The sequence below is a fragment of the Hylaeus volcanicus genome, chromosome 7 (genome assembly GCF_026283585.1).
Source record: "Hylaeus volcanicus isolate JK05 chromosome 7, UHH_iyHylVolc1.0_haploid, whole genome shotgun sequence".
NCBI classification, from domain to species: domain Eukaryota; kingdom Metazoa; phylum Arthropoda; class Insecta; order Hymenoptera; family Colletidae; genus Hylaeus; species Hylaeus volcanicus.
In genome coordinates, this window is record NC_071982.1 from 21,596,871 (window position 1) to 21,621,109 (window position 24,239).

Sequence of the window (24,239 nt, forward strand, 5' to 3'; positions counted from 1 at the left end):
TACTGAAAATGTAGCGCCATCTAGCGGCGAAAATTGGGAACTATTTCACGACAAACTTGGGCGGTTTGCCGAGAGATGGCGCCACATGTTTCTGTTTTCTAATTATTTAAAAATATTAATATCAATCAATTATTAGTGTACAAATAAACAATTAAATGTTGAATAATGATAATTGTGATGTAAGATAATAACATATATATACAGAGAAAAGTACGTAATTAAGGTTTTTTAACAAAACGGTCTGAAAATTAGTTCGGACCTCGCCGCTAGATGGCGATACCATTTGTGTGTCCATTAACTGGCGTTTGTGCTTCTATATATATCAAAGTATGAATGCAATGAATTTTATGAATAATAAATCATATTATTTAACAATTATGGTACTACTCGTCCCTCTGGGGCAATGATGCATCATTTATTACTTAAGGCTGATTGGTTAGCATAATCTTTTGATATGGTCGAGTCAAAAAAAAAAAAAATGCTTTGGGTACAAAGGGTTAAATAAACAATATTTAATATTAAAAAAAAAATTATTCTATCATGAATGAAACATACTTATATATGTTTCCATTACGCATATTAGCACTAGGATTTCATAAAAAGGGGACGAAGAAGTTCGGGAGAAGGTGGTATGGTAAAGGATAGTAGGAAACAAAAATAACGATATACTTATTAATTGTTAACAGAAGATTGTTTAATCTATGCATTGAATATGGGATGACCTAATACTTACAAACTATCGAGTTTGCATCTAGCGATTGTGGTTGAGAACAAAACTTATCTTTACGTTGATATTTACACTAAAGAACGTGTGGAGATCTTTCAAAGTTATAGGAATTCCTTTGACTGAAAGTTTGTTACTTATTGGAATAAAGAACATTAAACTGTTTGTAATGCGTTAACCATGGAAAGAGGCCCCGATTATGGTACAAGGAGTATCTTAAACGTTACATCGTAGAACATAGCATTTATATGACATTAATATTTACAAAGAAACGTTAATAATTCAACTATCGTATTCACCTTTATCGAAATGGAAATAAAATAACTATCTGATGAACGCTAACGACTATTAATTTCTTAATTTCGTTCGAATTTTTAATAGAAGGTAGATACTAACGATAAGTATATATGACTGATCGTTTAAGATGTATGAAATTCTTTTATCGAAGAGAATGCTATTTAGTAATGTCATAGGCGAGACAAAAGTTAATTAACCGATGAAGATAATTCGTACAAATTTCTCTAAGTCCTGAATAATATTCGTTTTGCACGTGTCGCGTAGAATTAATTTTAAACGTAAAACTCGATCCTAACGAGTGCAACCTTTTCCAGTTCGCACACAGCGTGGCAGTGGTCACTCAGAGCTCGATTGCTACGGCAGTTGAGCGTTATTCAAAGAAAAGGAGCAACAGGACTCTTCTTCGACGAGTCTCGACGAGTTTCTTGTAAATTCATTCACGTATGTTTCCTAGTGTACAAGAAGTATAAACAAAATAAATTTGATATTACTCCGTATAACATTCGTTTACTTTTTCTTTCAATTTTTTGCTCAATTTCATTCGCGTATAATAAAGAACTAATGAACACCTTGTCTTGTAATAGGAAACTATCTTTGTACGAATAATATACAAGATATTGTAATCGTATGCACCGAGTTCCTTGGAATAGAAAATATCGAATAAAAAGTAATTTACGGATACTCTCGGTGCACAGTTTATCGTTCCCAACGACAATTGTCTTGCTGACGATATACAATAGTTTGGTTCTTTTATCAGAACAACTTCGAAAATGATTTTGCATTGAAAAGTGTTTTCCATTTGATATTCATATTTTGGAAATGTACGTTGGAAAGAACGTAGCAGCGAACAGGTCGTTTCGCTTGAACTTAAAACAATTTAAGTAAAATGCGTACAGAAATTCGTTTACTTAACTCTATTAAGTATTCTTTTGATATCCGCACACTGAAATTCAATCTCAATTAAATACAGATTTCTGTTCCCTTTATAAAACTACGTATACTTAACTATATGTAGATCACATTCGACGAAATATTAACAATCAGCATCGTCTTTCAAAACTAATGTCCTTTTAACCCTTATCACTACAACTGGAATTTCGGAATTTTTTTATTACTGCGTTTAATTCAATGCAGCTAGCGTATTTGTTATCGTTATCGAGATATTAATGTAAAAGCTGTGAAAAAGTAGAGAGTAGCGACGATGAGCCCGTTATTCAAAGTGATATTTGTAATTATTACGCAAATATGTGCCATCTACGATAACTAAACTAAATCTTCAAGAAAATAAAACGACTTATTTTATTTAGAATTTGAATCAATAATTATTTGTTACTATACAAAATGATACTATGCATTAATTGATGAAAGTACGAGTAATTAAAAGTAATATAAAAAATGAACATACAAATACGAACGAGCACGTACAAATTTAAAAAGACGTAAATAATTACGTAAACAGTTTTTATATTCTCCATTATTAAGGAAACCTGAAATAAACATTATTTAGAAATAATTTATTAAAAACATATAAAAATAACAGTAAAATATAAATAAACTTCTTCGATTTACTCCTATTTTGTATTTACCCGACATTAATAAGTATTCTTACAAATAAAAAGCTATCTTATAAATATACTGCGGATATTTATGCATTTATTATATAAACCAATATAATAAAAGTTCGTCCTAAACATAATCAAAAAGTATGTGCGTAGAAAATGAAATAATAAACACCATCATAATAATTGTAGAATATATTCACCGTACATTATGTATATTTTATTTATGTTTTTTATATTATTGTACGTCACAAATGCATAAACATCAGCAGTCTACTTATACAACTTACGCAACATCTTCCCTTAGGACTTCGAAATTAACAAAGTTTGTTTGCAATTGCCTGAAAATCATTCCGTAACATTCTTGGAGTGATAAGGGTTAAAAAAAAAAAGTAACAAATCTTAAAGAGAACTCTTAAATTCTTGTCAAAGAAACCTCAACAAGACTGAACTTTCTAACGAACAGCCAGACTGTCCAGCGAGTATTGAGATCAATAATGTTTCAACAAATAAAATAACAAAGAAATATGTCTCCTAAATTAAATGTCTACTCGATGCGAATTTTTGCATCGATCTCGAAGACACGAAACTGCACGATTAAATATTTAGGATCCACGAAGAAGGCAAGGCAGTCAGGGACTCGCAGACAAGTCTGAAACGAGTCCCTGTGCCACCGAAACAATTTCTTGATGTACCTCTTATTCGTTTTCGTACAGATCAACTATTAATAGAAACACTACGTACTCCTTTTTTTCAGCTATTCAAAATTCGACGCGTCCTCGAATATTTGGTGCTTTATTTCTTTAAACGATAACATTTCGTAGGCAGTTACGACACTTGTCGAAAGTCTCGCGTTGCTTTCTTCGATAAATTTCTCTTTTTTTCAGGTTTCGATTATGGTCCTAGTCGCATCTTTCTTACACGTCTTTAACATTGATTATAACATCCACAGAACAAGTGAAATATCTGATCTCCCAAAATTTTTACTTTACCATTCTTTCGCGTCCGAATTATTTTTAGAAGAGACATTTCCGGTCCCGCGAGAACACGTCTATTATTTACGACTAAATAACTTTCATCGCTAATCGATTAGCGTGTACGCATCATTCGAATTTACTCTTCGATTATCTAATCGCTTTGATGTCTTTTTAATTTGATGCTACCGTTACTATTGGAATTACTTGGCTTAGCGCGAGGTAAAAGCTCTGGTCACCAAGCCTCCGTGTACCTAACGTCGAACTCTTGCAGCGATGGTAGACATTTCTTCAGGGACTCGAACGTTTGAACGGACAGTTTCGTGCTGTTCAGGTTCAGTTTTCTTAAGCTCGTCAATGCTGCAAATAAAAACGCGAGTACTGAATACTTATCCATACACGAAGATACTGTACCGTTTAAATGGGAACACTCAAATAACTTCGTTATTTTCGAAGTTCAATATATTATATGACATATAATAATAAAAATATTACATTTCCTTGGAAAAAAAAAAATAGTTTGACTATTACGTAGACTATTATGTAGATTTTGTTCAAAGAACCATAAATAACAAAGATATTCCAGATGTTTCCATTTAAATACTCTACGTTGTAGAAGACTTACAGGTCAAAGTAGAGATTCCTTTGTCGGAAACAGGCGTCTCGCAAAGATTCAGAACCTGGAGTTTCTGTAAATGTTCGCTGATCATTTGTAAACCGGCATCGCCGAACTGCGTAGCCCAGAGGTTCAGGTATCTCAGAGCTGGCAGTTTGATGAGTTGCTCGGCGCAAGCGGAAGTTACAGACGTGAACGCCAAGCTGAGGCATTCGAGGTTCCCAAGAGCTCCTCCACCTAGGAGGAGAGCTACGTCAGCATCCGTCGCGCGAACTGGCAGCGTCAATTTTCTGGGCCCTCCTTTCTGTTGCTGTTTTAAACGACGAAAGTAAGTATAAGAATCTTTTTCCATGTGACGTCAGATCAAAATGTAAATGATGAAAAAAACACTGTTTACTCACCAATTCTTGTAAATTCCTTTGCCTCTGACAAAGTGCAGCGTAACGATTCTTGCCAGATGCTGTGGAGTCGAGGGCGTTCACTATCTGCAATCGAGCTTCCTCGTTTGGTAGCAAATGCCATTCCAACATCAAACAAAGAACCTCCTGCGCAGCGTCGCAGCCTCTCACCGCCAGGAGTACACAATCGTCTCGTGCCTGCTTCGTCAGCGAGCTGATAAACCTCTTCCGCCGACAGCAACACGCCAGCAAGGTTGTCAACTGATAAAACAGTATTAAAAGAAAGATTCGAAGTTACAGAGGTGTATAGTGAGGTATAGCGTATGTATTTGATTAATTTTATGGAGTCTTAGGATTAGTCGTTAAAAATCTTCAAAGAAAATGCATACCATTTCACCAAACAATTCTCCCTGATCGGGACAAGCTGGACTCGATGGCACGACGATGTGGATCCATCCAGGTCGTGGTTCCCTGACTGGAAGCAGAACGCGATGAACGATGCACCTTGTATCTTTTGCTAAACGCTTTATCACGCACATTAATATCGACTGCTGGACTTCTTTCACGCTCAAAGCTTCCTCTGGAAACGGTACTGGTTGCAACAGAGCGCCCAAGCCCGGCCTCCAGTCTGTATATTCTGATCTGGAAGAAAATCGATGGTACATTTCTTGGAATGTAAACTCTGAATTTAAATAGCTAGCATTTTACGATACTTACGTGACATTCAGAACTAACAAGTAGCAATCCAATGGAGGTAAAATCAATGGTTCGTCATTTGCTGATACGGAACGTCGGGTCACTTCGAATCTGGAATTATTTTCAATACAATATGTGTTATATTATGTTATATTAATAAATTACTGTGGATACAAGAATGTGTAATAACCTCTACAAGTGCTTGCAATACATGAAACAAAAAAGAATTAAAAGAAACTTGGAAATTTTGAAAAGTACGACCCCTTGAGAATATTTTTTCATATTTCATAATATTAACTTGTTCGAACCAAAAGTTTCCCTTTACCATTTCTTTCTATTATTAAAAGCAAGATTATTTAAGATGCTCGAGTTAGGCAAAACTGATAGCAACCCGCTAATTGAAAAAAATTAAAAAAAATATACATTACTTACTCATAACTCATAAAGCTGAACAGATTGCTAAGGTGCCCTGTGAAAAAATACAAAAAAAAAAAAATTGTTTCGATCAAATAAGCAACACGGTGGATCTTACCTGTGAAAAATCGCAGCGACGCAGATGGATACCAGATTGGGAAGTACTCTTGGATGAGGACAATCGCTTCCAGGTCCGTGAACAGCTGCGATATAGTCTCTGATGGCTTGTTCGCCGTTGTCACTTGCGTACAGGGCAGCCACGAAGACTTGAAGGAATTTTCTCATGTCTGGAGACTTGCCAAAGTCAACGGTGTGCTTCAAGCATCTCGTGATGGCTGGATTTACAGCAGACACTAAGGACGATCGTGGATGCTCGCGAGCCAACTTGGTGAGAACTCTGGCAAGGCAGGCGGGGAGTGCAACTTTGTCGAGAAGAGGGGCCACCACGGAAAGAGTAGCTTCTGCCCAGTGTTTTCGCTCGTTTTCACACTGAAACATCTCTCTGGCTAGCTTCTCCGACTTCTGATTCGACTCCTCCACAGCTGAATCCTCGAGAAGCTTCGCCACAGCCTCCAGGGGTGCGGCGGTGACCCTTTCGTCTTGGAGGGACGTCCACAAGGCAAAGTCTACCATTGATTTCAGCTCTCTGATCACTACTTCTTCTCGTGTGCTCAATGCTACTAGGTGTTGGTACTTGAAAATACTTCTCTAAAAATCAGATAATATCGGAAGTTACAGGATGTTCAAGGAAATGTTTCGTGTCGTAGGAACCTTTTCATTTCACAAGTAACAAAGGTGGCTACCCAATTAAAAGCATTGCGAGCTCGGAGGTAAGTTACCTTCCATAGTATCGAATGATACCATTGGTCCCTCGTATAAGCGTTATTGGCTTGGAGGAGAAGCGAACTGTCTGGCAGAATTATGCTGAGGCAGTTCTTGTATGTAGGATCCCATCTGGCAACGGCATACTTTCTTATGTCGGACATGTTATTGTATGGTATTGGTTGCTGAAGAAATCCAGTGGGCTGAAAAGAATAGTTTGAATGATTGAAATATTATAACAAAAAAAAAAAAAAAAAAAAAAAAATTATGGTCATAGTTGCTTAAGGTGGTAGATATCTGGAAACATATTTCGAGAATGTTGCTGAAACTATGATATGTTATAAAAATCGAGATTATAAACCATTAAAAAAAAAAATAACGATTATTGACTGCGCCGTTACTGAGATATAATTAATTAATTATAGTTTGAACTGTGTTCAAACCAGCGCATGCGGACAAGCGTATCCCTGCGATGCCAGTGTTGCTTCCAACTCGCGAATGCGCGTTGAAGAAAGCTGAGCGCGCAGTGCTGTAGCTATAGAAAACGATACCTGGTTCCAAATCTTTTATACTCCTATTAATTATTTACACTATTACAATATTTACAGAGTTGTAAAGCTTACAAGGCATTACAAGGAGAGGCCGTGAATTGGGTGTCACCGATCATTACCTTTCTGAAACACGTCAATTTATTTAACAAGATTGAACGTTAACTGAAGTTCAGTCGCCAATAACCATTGATGTAACTCTACATAAATTTGTACTTGAAAAAAAAATAAAATAACACGAAAATTTATAGCGTTAACGGAATAATCGACAAAATGGTCGAATGCATTCGCGGAAAAATTGGATAAAACAACGTGGATACATAGACGTGCATGTATACTAAAAGTAAAAACAGAGAGATGAGAGATGCGTGTACACTGTACACATAGTCATGTGTGTGTTTCACTTACGTCAAAGCCGACCCTGAATTTGTCTTGCGATTCAGATTACGTTTGAATCGTGTAAAAGACTACTTGATTCATTCTTTTTTTTCTTTTTTAGTCATCTGGTATAACGATCCATTAGGCTAAGCCTGGTTACACGTTATATAATATATACATTATATATATTAATTAATACTTATAACGAATAATAAGCGAAATTTCAAAGTTGAACTTCTCGAAAACAAAGCCTCGCATGAAACATTTGTATTCTATTCAGTTTCACGTATATTTGAAACGAATACGTTTCCTCTGCTTACAGGTCCTTGTAAGTCAGGAAGTATAAATTGTTTCGTAATTATCACGTTGATAATTACCTGAACTGATTTGAAATACAAATATAAAATGACGTGGAAGCACGTCAGTAGGGACCAGGTACAGATTTAAAAATGACGTAGAAGTACGTCAGCGGCTACCAGCTACGGATTTTAAAATGACGTAAAAATACGCCAGCGGCTGGGAATGTATTAATAGTCAAAATGTGATCGACCAGTCCCGAAACGTGTTTTTCCTCCACGCGACATTGTCTTTAAATTTGTCTCGACTATCGTACTTTCCTAATAAATCGCAAGAATATTTATTATCCGCGTAACACTAACTGTTTAATATTTTACGCATTTCCAGCGTCTTAATAGAAGCTCATATATGCAAAAGTATTCCCTTAATAAGCAAATACTTATTAAAACTTATATTTAGAAAAAAAAAAACGATATTTTCATAGTCTTCCGTGTGTATTTTAGTCGAGAATATTCTACAGCGATCGTTAATTGGCCTAATCAGTAAGATAGGCTCCGCTAGATAAGCAACCACTGGAAACTTACTAATGTTGCTGTTTCTAACAGAAATATTACTTCCTCTACAAAAAAGAACGTTTGTATGCAATGTAATCTTGAAAAAATAAATAACGCAGACCTAACGCGAAATTTAAATTGCAATGTTGATCTAACCCAGACCCAATCCTTTGTCCCTTTGTCTTGTCTTTTTCAATTACATTTACAAATACTTTTCTGCCAAAATGATTGCAGTCTAAAACGAACTTTACTTCTATACTACTATAAGTAAATAACAAATCAACTTACAGTTTTAGAGGAGATACAGGTGTCGTTCAGATAAAGATGATGCGTCTCCCACCTTCTCAAGAACTTGCTCGACAGAATTTTCCTAACGAGAGTCTTTGTATGGTTCAGAAAGCACACCTGGATGTCTCCTTCCTCGATAGGCTTGAACCTGGGCCCAACAGGCCCGGAACTGGGGCTGGAGCTCGAGGAACCGCTAGTAGGGGAGCATCCGGTGCTCTGCCTTTCCAAATTTGGACAAGATCTGGCTGCAGGTAGGCAGAACGCCGTGTCCAAGCTTTCAGGCTTCAAAGTGTCTATTCGTGAACCTTTTTCACCCACAAACGATTCACAGGCATCCGATGAGGGAGATTGCACGCTGGATCTAGGGTTAATGCCTGACGACAACTGAGGCGAGCTGGTGCTGGTTATCTCCAGACGCATGGCTCCTCCATTCACGCAGAGAAAGTTGTAGTAAGGTGCAGTGGACGACAGGCCAGCATTCGTTGGACCAGCAGGACTCAACGGCAATGAAGATCCTTCCTCTGTCTCTGTCTCTTGATTGTAAACGTTCTCCTTTCCTGACTCTCCAAACCCATTCTGCAAGGATGGTATGTCGTTCTCTGAGGCAGCTGTCACACGACAGTTCCTCAAATTGTCCTCTATGGAGTCGATCAGAACCGAAGGAGAGGACTTTGTGAAGAGTGTTGTGGTACTGCCAGTTTCGTAATCCTGATGGCCCCCAGGAGATGAGCCTGATGATTCTATCCCTATAGAATTGCTACCTGGTGAGGGAGACACGGAAAAGAAAGAAGCATCCTTGTCGCAGGAATTGGATGACTCAGTGGACCGTAGACGCAGAAGAAGCTTCTTGCAGCGCCTGTTGCTATATGATTGCTTCTTTGGAGAAGACTTTGGACTACTCCCATCATTGTCTTCCAAGAGTTTCTTGTCATCTTTGGTTTCCTCTCCATTTGGAATGAGATTGGGTGCTGTTAAAGAATCAGGTCCTGGTGAGAGGGAGTCTGGATCCAAGTAATCGGATTTGATGTCTGGGAGTGTATCGGTGCTGCTGCAATCCGAGGTGGATGGCTCTTGGTCTATGTATCTAATGGATGACCCAGAGCCTTCACTGGTGGCCTCTGAGCCTCGTCTGTCGCTCTTGGAAGTAGAAGATTTGTTGTTGATGGGTAGGATCATGCTCATGGAGGAGGTGTTGGATTTGGTAGAAGACAGGGGGGACACTAACACGCGGGAGGCGCGTGTAAAAGGGCCTTGGAAACAGAACATTTTATTTGAGGATAAATGAATTTTCAGACAGAAAATTCTTGTGAGCAGTTTGAGGATTGGTTAATTTGGTAACTTGTGTCCCCTTGTGGCGAGATTCTACGCTATGGACCTACTGACCCAATTCAGTCTATTCTCCTAGATTCCAATGATCGACACGTCCGAGAAAATTTCAGGGAGAAAGGTAAATCGTGGTAACAGCGTTTGGAAGGCAAATCGATCTGAATTTCTTGAATTTGTTTCTTTGTTGTCCTCGAGGGTTTCAGTATACGGGCTTTCTCCAGATCAAGCTCCTCGTTCGACCTAGAAACGGTCGTTCTCCTCTCTTCATTCACGCAGAGCAATTCAATGAACAGCGAGCAGGAAGCAGCTTCGAGGAACGTTTGCGCTGGGGCATTGCTGGTTTGCTCGTGGCTCGTGGCTCCGTGGGAAGCCCCGCTTCAGAGGTCAAACTGGGACGCGTGATTTTTTTTTCACACGTTGCAACGGATCACGGCACATTTTGACACAAACCACTCGACTCACTGTCTCGTTGCTCGACTCCTGATTAATTCACTGGTTCTTGTTTCACCGGTTCTCTTATCTCTCTGCAAAAAAAATCGGGAGAAAATTGTAACGTGCCGGAGCAGTTTCCAGTGGTTGGATGGCGATGGTGTCCGATGGTGTCGAGAATTGGTCGGCAGAGTCAGAGTCGATGAACGACGAACAGAAGGAGCGAAGGAGAGAGAAACAAAGAGGGAAACGAGGAGAGCGAGAGAAAGAGGGAGCCGTGTATCCGACGTGACGCTTAAATGTCTGACACGATTGTGAACAAGCAGGTGGGGACGACGGGGTTAAGGAGAGGAGAGGGCGTCGCGGCGCTTGGCGTCTCGCAGCCGATCAATGACTAGTCGCGAGTTTGCTTCGAATTATTGCGATTTCCTGCGCCCCTTTCATTCCCCTTTTACACGTTAACACGTTCATCGCCACATCGCCATGTAACATACTTAGAATATCACCCACATATACATATATATATTATGATGAATTAAAAAAATTCACTCTGAAAGACACGCATCAAAGGAAATGAATTTAAATGAAATTCGGACACTTGCTTATGCTACGACTTTGCAAATATAAATTAACCCTTTATCGACCTCTGTAACTTTCGACACACATATTTATCAAAATAATCAAATTTTGATAAATAAAACACATTAAAAAGCAAAGTCTGTATTATTCTTGAATTTGTACAGTCACTTTTCAGAGCTGGCATTGAACCCAGAAAAGGGAATTCCCCTTTTTGTGGGGCGCGAGAAGCATTCATATCAACTCTTTCGATCCTAGTGGAACATACACTATATGTATGTCCAAGTGAATACTTTTGATTGCCTTTGATCAAATTACAAATGAGACTTATAAGAATACATGTGAAAGACATACGTGAAAAAAAATGAATCAAATCTATTTTAATACAATTAATTTCTAAACCTATTGACGTTCATTTGTAACTATGTCTACTGTGCTGAGGCATATAACTCGTCATTTTTTTTAGTTGTATAAATATTTTACATGGAATAATAATATCAATAAATATATAATCAACTTCGTTGGAATGTTTAAAACTAATATCTTGAACAGTTCATTTCATGAAATTGTCATCATCCGATTAACTTTGACCGATACACGTACAATGATAGTTTGCACAAAGATGGAGAAATGACAAATGATGCGACGACGTTATCGCACTTCCCTTTTAGCGTAAGCGATACGGATAACATCCCATTGTTGTTTCGATATCTTTTTTTAAACTGGTTTCGTACGAAAATATTGTTATTTGGATCGGTCTGCGATCGACGTCGTTTAAAATAAAACATTCAAAATTATTCCATAGCATGGATCTTAAGATTCGTTAAGAGACTGCGGTTGTTCATACATTTATGACATGGAAAAGTATGGGAAAATGTATGAAAATCTGCGTGAATGATATAATATATAAAGCGCATGAGCGTTGGTAATGCACATAACACCAAAATTAATGTAGTAAAAGTAGTAAAAAGTAATGCACAAAGAAAAAACAAAAAAAAAACACTGGCATCTTTTAAGCAACTCTCCGCTTAACAAAGGCACGCGTCCACGTCGCGGCGACGACTGGTAACACCATACCCGATAATAACAGCGTTCAAGTTCCCTTTCAATAAACGTAAGATATCGCATCCAAGGTTACGCTAGGCGTTGCCTTTCCTTTTGCCTTGCAAACAGTTACTACGAATTCGAATCATTTATAATGTAATGTTATTCCTCTTGTGAACATTACGGATTCAAAAAGAATACGCTCAAAAGCATTGAACCACCGTTAATATTATACATAGAACAATCGTAAGTCTCATTCAGATTAAAAAACAATATGTATTACATTTTGCAACACGGAAAAAAAAGGACGCGAGAGCGTAGAGATATTTATACATGAAAATGAGAAAAATATGTATTTTTTTATTTTTGTCTTCCATATATACAAAATATTCGATGTTCGATTGTATAGTTCATGCGTTACAAAAAATTAATGTAAATTTATTTCATGACGTATATATCTCATAATACAACTATTCTTATATCACGAAAACAGAATATGTAAATAATCGGTCTTTGCTCGAAGCTCTTAGTTAAAAAGTCGCATATATTATGACGTATAGTTTCTCTCACTATTGAATTCCTCTTTCCGCTTGTCGGTTCTAATTAGATTCTCTCAGCGGACATCCAGTTCTCTATTTCTTCCACGCTGTAATTGAATTAGACGTTCAAAGAAGAGTAATGGGAATTCAAAAATCGTATGTTTCGAGATAGCATTGTATGCTATCTCAAAATTATATGAATTACAAGATATTATTATATATAAATATTAATCGGAAAACGTTTCTGATAGACAAAATAAGGGCACAATTATGATCAGAATAGAATAAAAATAAAATCTGAAATATGTCAAAACTTACGTGCGCGGCACAACCGTCATGTTTTTTACTCCAGTGTCTGTTACAAGGACGTCATCTTCGATTCTAACTCCACCAAAGCCGCGGAATCTTTTCAGTTCTTCAGCAACGATGAATTTCGATTGATCTGGGTTACTCAGAGCTGCATCTAACAGCTATCATATACTAATTAAGGACCTTATCTTATTCCTTGGTAGATGTTTTACAATAAATAAAATAGCAGAAATATTTTACACAATCCATCGAATTTTACATATTTCAACTATTAACTTTGTTATTGCTAGTATCTCGATTGTACTTCGTATAATACTATGTTTTACACTTACACAATCGATGAAGTAGCATCCAGGCTCGATCGTTAAGACCATACCAGATTGCAACATACGACTGGTTCTTAGTTTTCTCAATCCAGGTGCCCCAGAACGTTCCGGATGTCCTTCGAGATACCCACCAACGTCATGAACATCTAATCCCATGAAGTGACCAAGCCCATGAGGCTGAAAGACTTCGTTCAATCCTGCCTTTATCATGTCGTCAACGTCGCCTTTCAAAAGACCGCCCTCCTTCAGTGAAGCTAACATAGTCTTATTCGCCAAGAGGTGCATGTCCACCCAAGCAACGCCAGGTTTCGCAGCCTTCATTACTGCATTACGAGCAGAAAGCACCGCGTTGTATACAATTTTCTGATCCGGTGTAAACTTTCCATTAGCTGGAAAGCTACATGTAATGTCTGCTGCGTATCCACAGTAGTTTCCACCCATGTCAAAGAGACTTGCAGAAAACAGTAAAATTGATAGTTTATCAGAATAGAGACTTTGAACAAAATATCCTAAAGATGTATCGAAGCTCACCACATATCGCCATCCTTTATGACTCTATTGTTAGGAGCACCAGCATGTCCATAATGCAGTATGGATGCGTTATGACCAGACCCACAAATGCAAGTATAAGAAACGTGTCTACAACCTCCAATGGAATACACATAATGCATGAAAGCTGCCTCTGCTTGAAACTCTGCAAGTTCTGGTCTTACTACGTGCATAACTGATTTATGAGCATCCGAGCTTATCCTAATTACGTATTCCAACACCTCAATTTCCTCTGGAGATTTTATGACTCTGCTACAAATAAATTATAATGTATTCGACAAATTGTCGATAAATATATCTTAATGCATTTTTGTAATTTATTTTACAAAAAAGTATTCGGTTATCATTTATAAAACATTTTATTTCATACATTGCGCAACATATTTTGGTTAGTAGATTATTAGTATAATTTCTTCTGAAGCAAATAAGATTATATTTTGAAATTTCAATGCTTCGTTGTTATAAAGCATCCTCTGCTCTACCTAAACTTTCTAATAAATAAGACGACAATTTATCAGACTGACTCCAAAGTTCCTGCAATACAACATAGTCCAACGTCACAACTCGAAATCCCAATTTCCTGATATGTCTCTTCCTCATTATTTGAGGCCCTATCAAGTGACGCGTATTTCTACAATAATATTCTGGTAAATAAATTAAAACTGCAGTGTTTGTATCTTTCTTCGATTCGTTCAAATGAAAGATTGGAGTGGATACCATGAAGGGATGTATCAGTATATCGAGCATATAAAAACTTATAACTGGTAATCGATTCAAGATCACGTTTTTACTTAATTTGTGCTCTCCCCCTACTAAAGACGCTAACGGCTGATATATCATATTCACTGTTCTTCTGATTCGTGCATCCAAGAACAATGGTTTGTCTATCTTTCTCGAAGGGAGATGCAAGTCTTGATAATCCTTGCACTCTAAAGACATAGTGGCATCCAACAGCTTCAATTTGTTCTTTATATGATTGAGGAAAACAGAATGATTTCTTAAATGAAGCTTGTGAAGCAACTGCGAGACGAATATCTTATCTAAAAATTTCACAGGGTATTTTTCTAGATACGTGCAAGAAATAAGAATGTCCAAAGCATCATCCAGCTTTAAATCATGAAATTTCAATGACAATACTTCATTGAAAGTTTCCCAAAATTTACTGGGACTTGGTGGCTGTACGTACAACAAACCAAATGGTGTGAGAATGGATGGCAGTAAGTGAGTTGGAATATTCGTACTCTGTTTTATAAAGTATTCCCCGCATTCTGCCAAAATCTGTTCGTTTCTGACCTGCAGAATTTTACAATAATTCATAATCGTGGCTATTAAATTCGAATCTTCGATTTGCAATGCTTTAGATTTCAAATATTCCTGCAAAGTGTTTTCTATTCTAAGATCGATGTAGTCTTTCGAAGTTAGACTACGTATGAAATTTATCAAGTCCTTTTCGCTGGATGTACTCATACTTATACTTGCCCATTTGCTGGCATTTATTAAACATCTCGTTGCAAAGACATCGTCATGAAAACAGTCCAATATTTCCGCAATTTGTGTGCCTGTTAATTTTAACCAATGATCAGAAAGTTTTCTTTCGAGAATAATCTTCACCATGTTTTTACTCTGATTAAAATATTTCAGAGTTTTAAACAATGCTACCAGTGAATGAGAATTAATCTCTTGTTCCCTGAGCAAAATACCAATCCACAAAGTATCGATAGCTTTATGATATTTAAGATCCTTGTAAGTCGACAAAATTTTGATAACATTTATCAGCTGGGCAGGTGTAAACTCTCCATCCGCAGCACGACTCAGAGCCTCGTCGCACATCCAATCTCTGTACACGTTTCTAGGCGGATTAACTTTATCTTTCTTCAATGCTATAAGTCCCTGTAGTATCATCTCGCTGTCGTGACTATTAATAATTAATTTAATCAACTGTTTCATAACAATATCTTTAGCACTGATGTCGATTTCCGATTGCCTATTTTTCTGCGCTTTGCTATACTTTTGCTTGTTCCAACTATTCTCCAACTCAATAACTTTCTTCAGTCCTTCCAAAGCTACCCTGCAGTTAATCTCATGCGCGACCTTGTTCTCTAACAGTGAGTATACTCCGTCGACTGTGTCGAACGACTGCAATTCCTGTAGAACCTCTTCTATATCAGAATCTTTAAGGCATTCGAGATCAGAACAAAACAGTACTGCGGTTCCTTCGTCGGTTTCAATGTCTATTCTTCGATTCAGTGGTTTATTTTTCACTTTGGAGTTACTTGGAATATTTGTGATGTTTGATACATTATTTAGCGTAGACTGTTTGTCCTTCTTAGATGTATCGGACAGCTTGTAACCAGAATTCACAGAAGAGAGCTTCTTTTTATTTGTACCGTTACACATTGCCTCGATATCCTTGATTTTTCTGACAATTAACGGTACTTCCTGTATTTCGGGACCCTCCTGCACGAGAATACTAGTTTGCGTTAAAATTTTTTGCCCAGCAAAGTTTCCCGACATGGACTCATACCAGCGTTTTCTCAGCTTAGAGATGACTATGGACGGCTGCCTATGCATTACAAATTTTGCCCATACGCGGCCAGCTAGTATCATCTGCATAGATCATACAAGCGTCTAATGAGATTAGATCTAACGATAAATCCCTCATCTTTCGTTTATTTATTGTACCTTTTTTAATTTTAACACGCAAAAGAATAAAAACACAGCAGAATTTGTTTATTTGCATTAGAATACCTAACACACGTATTCTTCAAACTGCTTTTCAAAATACTTTCAATTTAATGATTCATTTCAGACGTTGTTAAATCATTGTTAAAAAAACTTTGTATAAAAAGCTTGTGTCAGATATAAAGGAAAATCAACTCAATGAAAAGTGAGTATAACGGCAATATCGATATAAAACAGTCGACTTATCGATAGCGACGCTATTTCTTAGGCTTTCTACATAGACTACAAAATCTTATCGATATCATATAACGAAATGAATTTTTAAAAGTGTATTCGTTCGATAAAAATTCCTCGTTACTTTGTCCTTTGATTAGTAATTGTAAAATTGATAGATAAATTGATAAATTCTATGACTTACCATTCGCATATTTCTGGATACAAAACTTTGTTGTCCACTTTGAACCTGAAAAAAAATAAAAGATAAGAAAAATTGTTCTGTAATCCAAGAATGCACGGAAGTAATTTACTACTTACTGGTTAATACCATCAAAATCTGCTTCGTGAGTTTGTAAACCGCTATCACTGTTTTTACCCATCTACAAGCATTCGTCAAATTAAAAACATGATGAAGCACATCTAAACCAAAAAAATTGTTTGAAAATAGAACTTACCAAAGTGAGGAGAAGAGTGGCTTGCTTTCTTTTTAATACTTCAGCCATCTCATCGGTGTAGTAAGTCTCATGGACTGCATATCTCTTTTTAAAATCTTCCAAGGTGTGCAATTTCCCCATCCAAATGGCATATTCTCTCGGCAATCGTGGTAAGAACAAAATCGAAGTTCCTGTTGATAAATCAATAGCACCATAACATCCTGGTTCTTCGACGCCAAAGCACCATTGAAAGAATGATTCCTATCAAAATGATTACATTAAAAACATCTACTTTCTGTCAGGTATTTTAAGATTACTGCTTACTTACAAGAGTTACTTACTTGCCTGAATGGCCATGTTATATCTGTGTCATTAAATGGAACTTCAATTCCTCCTTGAAGAATTACAAAACTACCTTCTATTGGAGTCTTTGTGTTTGTTCTGAGACGTGTGATTAATCGTTTGCGATTATTTTGGAAAAGTGACATGGGTACCTTCAGGGTATGATCGCCCCTTTGAAAATAGGATTCCATAGTAGCTCTGAAATGAGTATTTATAATTTGAGTAAACATAAAAAGGTAAGAATAATAGGATCTGATATAACAAAAATTATGTTTTCAAAATGGATTCAAAATAGTTTAACAGTTAAAAACAGCTTATGTTCTTTATCTATACTACAAGTTTTGTTAAATTATCAAAGACTGATGAGACTGACTGATAAACAGATTAAGTCAACTAAGAATGGCAAAGATAAGATAGCATATTTAAAACATGTTTATCGATCTTCTTTGCTGCAATTTATAATTAATTACTTATCTTTTTCCAATCTGTTTTTGGTTGAAATAATGAAAAAATGCAACATCTTGTATTTTTACTTTCCAATGCAATGATATTATCAGAAGGATCAGAATAAAATCATTTGATATTATTCCAAAAATGAATTCGAAAACGACCTTGATAAGTTTACTAATGATCCTGGTATCAAAAGACACATCAAAGTGTCAACTTGCTACTCTTTTACAGATAGTTATTTGTTCAAGAAACTGTATTTTAATAGATAGAGACAATCGATATATTGAACATCGACGAAAAAGCTTGATAAGAAAAACAATGATTGTATTGTCTATACATACGAATCTGTTGCTTCTGCCATATCGTTATCTGTCACTCGTCGATTCACTTGTAATAGACTAGAATGTGCGTGATACACTGTTCTCGCTAACGCTCTTGGAATGTAATTGTAGGATGTAGGCGTAGATTGGAAGTAATACACCTGAGTAACAATCAACAATAAGAAATATTCTGAATTACACTTATTTGTTTGTGCTCTACTGAATTGCGCTACGCAATCGTGTAAACCTGTGCCGGCACAGATGGGCACTGATGGGCACCGAAACGAAACAAAGTGACACTCGAGCGCTTATGAAGTCTGGATTCGAATACGCATGCGTATTGATGTTTTTAAAAAGTTGCGGGACGACGTGATGAGTAGGTAAAGCGATGGAGGGAAGAAAAGATTAGGTCTGGTTAGGTTGTTTCGTCGTTGTCAGTTGTCAGCCATGTTAGTTCAGAGCGTGGCGAGCACATGTATTAATGGCGCCATAGGAAGCTGACGTGTTAGACAAAGAGATAGTATAGATAGAGTAGGAAAGACAGTAGAGGATTGAGCGCAATTGAGCGCACGTCTGTCCTCTAAGAACGCGTGCGCAAGTGTGACCAGCTGTGACGTGCTGTGACGCCATCAGCTAGTGTAACACTGGGACATGGCACTGGCAGTGTGCTTCCACTCCGCGCATGCGTCATGGACCTAAGAATACGTATGTACGCACTGATCTATAGATCAGTGTATGTACGGCATATGTATAAGCTGAATTTAGACTACGTCCATATATTCTTAGATCCATGGTCGAGGATGATTATATACAAACGTTAGGCTAATGATGAGCAAAACCCTATACATACTATGAGTATGTATGTACCTTTAATCTTCGCCATAAGGTCGAGAAACGATTACACCTTTGACTTATAGTCAAAGGATTAAACATTTTCTAAAGAACGAGACAAGCAGTACTGGCAAACTTCAGGTACTCAGGCTGTGTTCGGTTTATCTCTTTTAGCGCTACAAACTATAAGCGTTTGTAAACGTGCCACGTCAGCAGTAGTGACGTCATGACTCGCTCACATACGTACCGTCTTTTACGTCAGGGGAGTATCAAATAAGGGCGCGACTGGCGCCCTTAGTCGCTCTAAAAAATAATAGAAGCATAAAAGAATATACTATTTTTGATACTACCTTGAAAGCACAAAAAGAATTGTCTACGATATCGCGAACTAGGGAGGCATAAACAAGTGTTGGAATACAATTTTTAATTTCTTTATTCGTAATTAAGGTTCGTCGGATATAAAATCCGATCATCACAACGAGGTATAGCTTTCTTAATTTACACTATAACGGTAAATTTAAAGACAAATCTCTCACTCTTTCTATGCAATCACCCAGCATTGAAAAAAAAATGCGCTAACTCCTCATTCATACGCGTAATCACATGTTCACCGGAACGGACATTTAAACCAACGCGATTACAGGAGTTGCATGACGCGTTGATCGCTAGTTTATCTCGCTTGTGGATTTTGATAACGCGTGTATTTACAGTGCCGGACATAAGCGTTGATACAGAACGATTCTTGGAACAAAACTATCGATTTGATTTTGAGAATCAGTCTGTGCCAACCAACGCTGAATATTTGTATCTCTTTGAGATAAATAAAAAGTCAGCTTACTTTCGTTACTATTCAAAAGCATAGAGGACAAAACACTTTTGTCCCCGAAAAATGGCGTAGTCCGTATGAACTTGCTAATTTTTTTGTTTTTAATTTTATCTTCCATGAATGAAATGAAATATATGCAAGGTTTCTCTAACTAGTAACGTTTCCGTAGCTCTCAACCTTCGCGTTCGAGTCTCTACATTTTTTAATACTTCGTAAAGAGAATAACGGAAGGATAAATATATTCGTCATGTATAATACACGAGTTAAGCAACGTCTAGATCTGTCATTGGAAATATGTACAGTTGCATCCAAGAGGCCACCACTCACCGATTGTGAACCGCTCTGTGAGCGCTCACAGAGGCGGCTTAGTGAGCCTAAAAATTTCTCGCTCTCAAGCATGGTGACCGCTCCCAGGTAGCAGCCAACAGCTGCACAGAGCGAAAAAATTGTTGAACTCAGCCGCTCACGGAACGGCTCAGTGAACGATCGCGTTTTCGAATGCAACCTATGTTCGACACTGTATACAACCGTTTCACACAACTTGCAGTGCCACTTGGAAATTGATTACAGCGTCGTGTCTTCAAGTTCCATATCGTGAATGAATCATACTATAGCGGTATAGTAATACCGCTAGACCAGCACGCATGTGCCATACAATGTACAACGAATAACTTTAATATTCAGACACCTTACAATTTTTACTTTGTTTAGGATGAAAAATAAATCGATTCAGATATGTATTGCATTACTACTAAACTATATGTATATAAAGTATAAATACATTCAATTCATAATTAAACTCGATCCTTTTATTAGCTGGACTTAAAGTTTCGATACTATAAGTACCTTAATCATTTTACAGATGATTGCAGAGAAATTTCTATAAAACGAAAAAAGGAAAAACTGTAAAGTGTCCGATAATTAAATTTACTCGCTTCGTACACAACAAATTTACACGCGCGTACAGCATTTGTTACGTCGCTAACAATCGATAGTGATAAATAACTATGTACTAAATATGCAGAGCGAATGTAAACCTACTCATCGTCGTGATAATACATTCGCGTTGCTCGCGTACTTTTGTCTCGACAACAAAACCGATGCGTTGTCTGTTCAACAAAGTTTGCTAAATACTTGAAAAGTTGTACGAAAGGCGATTCGCTAGACCATAATCGAATACAACTCAACCAACGAATATTGCTGTTTGCCACCGCCACCGAGTGACTCGGTCGTTGTGCGCAATGAAACAAGTAAACGAGATCACTACCCTTCGAGTCGCGATGCTTCTGCGCGTAAAGGCGTTCCGTTTCGTTGATTGATTCTCATTTCTCCCACGATTTGCTTATTATTTCTCTAGTAGTTAACTGGACAGTCTCGAGCGAAATTTTTAACGACACCCTATAGGATTTGTAACCCTTTGGACTCGAGGGACGACTCGGAAGCGACATTCTTTGTTTATCTTGTTTATGACTCGAACTGGTACACTTTGTAGTACTCTCCGAGCATGCTAAAAGGGTTTAGTTGTACGAATCGTTAAACCTCTCTGTAATGAAACTGTCGTCGAGTCCAAAGGGTTAATATTCGTACTCGGCGTTATTACAGAACCTATAATCGTATAACAGAGGTAACAGATGAGTTCGCATTTAGATGTACGGTTAGATCACCGTCTTATCGTTTCTTATGCTACGACCCAACGGCTGATAACGTTTCGTTTATTCGAATAGCTACTGGCATGCGTATCACTTGCGTAACTTTGAAAATATTACATAAATAGAAAGCTGTAAAGAAAACCGACGAGCGAACACTGTTACGGATGATTCTTTTGTTGAAATGTCGTGAGTCGATCGTTGGAAACTCGTCTGTTACCGTAGACGCGAGCAGCACTCAGGAACTATTTCTATTTAAAGGGAGGGATAAGTTTGAACGGAGGAAACGAGGAACGTTGTCGCGTAGATCGAGTCCAATATCTCGAATCGAGGCAACCACGGGCAGCCATAATTCGCAGGCTTCCACGTAGGCTTCGCGGATCGTCGATAGGTCGGCGATCGCGGCCGAAGTCGGCCGAAGCCGGTCGCTGGATGCCTCGAATAACAACGTATCATCGTATTTACAAACACGGCCATGTAAGGTGAGTTGTCGGCTAATTACGTTTACCCCACGGCACTTTGTTTCGATGCAGCCCACGACACTTGGACACGCTTACATCGAGCAAGATCTAACAGAGAGTCTCGAGCCTGATCCGTACCGAGAATTAATCCGTTACAGTTGGACTCATTTTCACAGCTCGTACACTGGCTGCAACTGTTCATCCTCGGAGTCGTACAAGTACGGTTTCCTTCGGTACACGGGTTCGTCCTCCTCTTCGGAATTCTCGAGCTCGTCCAGGTTCGCCCGGAGTCTCTTCACAGCCTCCTTGATCAGTCCGCCTTCCCTGAGCAACTCCTGCAGGAGCGCGTAAGGATCGTCCTCCCTGGCGTTGGGTCTTTTGTGGTGATGACTTAGATGATGACGATGGTCGTGGACACCGGTGTTTCTCGCGTAAACCTCGCAACTGTTCGGGTCTGCCCACGACCTCGACGGTATTTGATAGGGCGAAGGTCGATTTTTGTTGTTGATGCTCGACTTGGCCTTCAGGCTGGACAACCGCAGGTTCTCTTTGATCTGCGAGACGAGGAGGTCCACGTCGCGCGAGAGGAAGTCCTGCGTGGTGTCTGGCATCACTTCTATTAAATATGTGGTCTCCTCGGCGCTTGGCATGTTACTTTCCCCCGTTTTTCAGGTACCAAAGGATGGAAGGACAGTGCCACGAACGTGTTTACACCTCCACGTCTGCGACAGGCGAGAAAGCTCGAATAAGGTTCACAATAAAGCTCTGCTCTACGGGACAACGTGTTATCGCCCTCTCTCTTTCTTTCGGCTCCTCGCTCTTTCTTTTTTCCAGTTACACACGTAACTCTCACGGCTGGCACACGCAACTTCACTCTCCTCGTTCTCGTATCGCACAGCTTAACGTTCGTATCGTCGTATCTCGCGCAGATCGACAGGTAAACCGATCAACCGGCGTGCTGGGGTTTCTCTGACTCTCTCCGTTCGGTGAATGTTTACAAACGTATTCCGAAACGTTGGTATAAACATAGATGGCCTGTAGCAGCCAGTCGTGTCTCGTAATCGCATAGAACGCGTGATTCACTGGGTAAATACGCACGATGTATCCTTCCCCCTCTCGCGGACCTCTCCTTTTCTCGAATGTCGAACGATCAACTTTTCCTATGTACAACACTCGTCGATTCTTCTTCGTTGAATCGAATCAACAACACACGCGAGACAGTTCGGAGCGGCGACGTCCGCACTTTTCCACTTTGTTTTCCTCGAGCCTTCGATGTTCGATCCAGCGTTCCTCTAACAACGTCGTTTCTTAATCATATTGTTATTCGAGCCGAAAGACACGTTGCACAACGAGAAACGTTTTGACGCAAGCCTGGCTCCACGTATCGCGTGGAGAATCGAGGAACGCTGTTACGAGTTTTCACTGATCGTTTCGAAAAGGTACGAGTTTAACGTTCCTTCCTCTGGTTTGCTTATACACAACACACGCACACACACGCGCGCACGCACACACATATACACACATGAATTAAGATACGAGAGAGTTCGTACGCCCAAAGCTGAGCGACCGCTCGTCCGCCAGCCACGAACCTTCTACTCTCTTATTATTGTTTTGGTTCTGCCGCGCATGCGCACTTTCCCCCACGCTCGTGTAAACAAACCGTTAACTCGTGAGTCGTGAGCTCTAGCGAATCGATAATACCTATGTCATTTCCTTGTTCTACGTTGCCCTGCCCCCCTCGTCGCGAAACCCATAGCAGCCCATAGACCTTTACGGGAGATAAAACGATCTCGCTAGTCTTTTCTACGTTTACAAAGCGTTGCTTTGCATCTTTAATCCTTTAGGGAATTAATTATCGCGCCAGACGAATTTCTACACAGGAGTGTTCGTTCCTGCTCCCGAAATGCTTACGTTCGGAGAAAACCGTACCAGGGACGATCGGGGGATACAGGGCGAAGGGGGACAGAGTTTGCAGTGTACGGATCAAGGTTACACTCGAGCTCGTGTTAACTACGTCATCCTCTGCCAAGTTTATCATGCGTGCGCACACGCGCCTGCTCGATTCCCAACTTGCGACTGTGTATGTTTACGTGCACAATTAAGTAACCGCACTAACGAATCATTCATTACCCTAATCCTTTCGCGCACGCATCCAACCTCTATCCTTAACTCGATTCCATCCTTCCATTCCAAATCAACTTAAACGTACTTACACACTCCCCACCCTTCAGCTTACATTCATTCGGAATTTTCATTGTTAAATGGAAAATTGTCGAAATATTTCCTGAAAAGTCGATTATCATTTTTAATGTTCTCATGTATATCGTGTTACCATTTTTTAGTAACCGAAGAAAAACTTCTCCAGCAA

At 38.6% G+C, this 24,239-nt stretch overlaps 4 protein-coding genes across 4 annotated transcripts; all 4 read right to left on the reverse strand.

The window, feature by feature from the left end:
* Positions 1-669: 669 nt before the first annotated feature.
* Positions 670-12,165, reverse strand: LOC128879382 (C-Maf-inducing protein-like). Its single transcript, XM_054128462.1, has 8 exons — positions 8,566-12,165; positions 6,518-6,703; positions 5,797-6,386; positions 5,286-5,375; positions 4,958-5,210; positions 4,572-4,829; positions 4,180-4,480; positions 670-3,914 (listed from the first exon to the last, which is right to left on the reverse strand). The coding sequence occupies exons 1-8, from the start codon at positions 9,829-9,831 to the stop codon at positions 3,790-3,792; spliced, it is 3,069 nt and encodes a 1,022-aa protein (XP_053984437.1). The 5' UTR covers positions 9,832-12,165; the 3' UTR covers positions 670-3,789.
* A 115-nt stretch (positions 12,166-12,280) lies between these two features.
* LOC128879384 (xaa-Pro dipeptidase) lies at positions 12,281-19,055 on the reverse strand. The gene is made up of 10 exons (XM_054128465.1): positions 18,975-19,055; positions 18,129-18,268; positions 17,337-17,535; positions 17,017-17,256; positions 16,880-16,941; positions 16,764-16,808; positions 13,646-13,915; positions 13,121-13,565; positions 12,798-12,949; positions 12,281-12,586 (listed from the first exon to the last, which is right to left on the reverse strand). Exons 1-10 carry the CDS (start codon positions 19,038-19,040, stop codon positions 12,544-12,546), a joined length of 1,662 nt encoding a protein of 553 aa, XP_053984440.1. The 5' UTR covers positions 19,041-19,055; the 3' UTR covers positions 12,281-12,543.
* On the reverse strand, positions 13,922-16,753 carry LOC128879383 (uncharacterized). Its single transcript, XM_054128464.1, has one exon. It carries the CDS (start codon positions 16,274-16,276, stop codon positions 14,123-14,125), a length of 2,154 nt encoding a protein of 717 aa, XP_053984439.1. The 5' UTR covers positions 16,277-16,753; the 3' UTR covers positions 13,922-14,122.
* A 298-nt stretch (positions 19,056-19,353) lies between the features above and the next one.
* Positions 19,354-23,670, reverse strand: LOC128880569 (GSK-3-binding protein-like). The gene has a single exon (XM_054130831.1). The coding sequence runs from the start codon at positions 22,519-22,521 to the stop codon at positions 22,042-22,044; it is 480 nt and encodes a 159-aa protein (XP_053986806.1). The 5' UTR covers positions 22,522-23,670; the 3' UTR covers positions 19,354-22,041.
* Between the last annotated feature and the right edge of the window lie 569 nt (positions 23,671-24,239).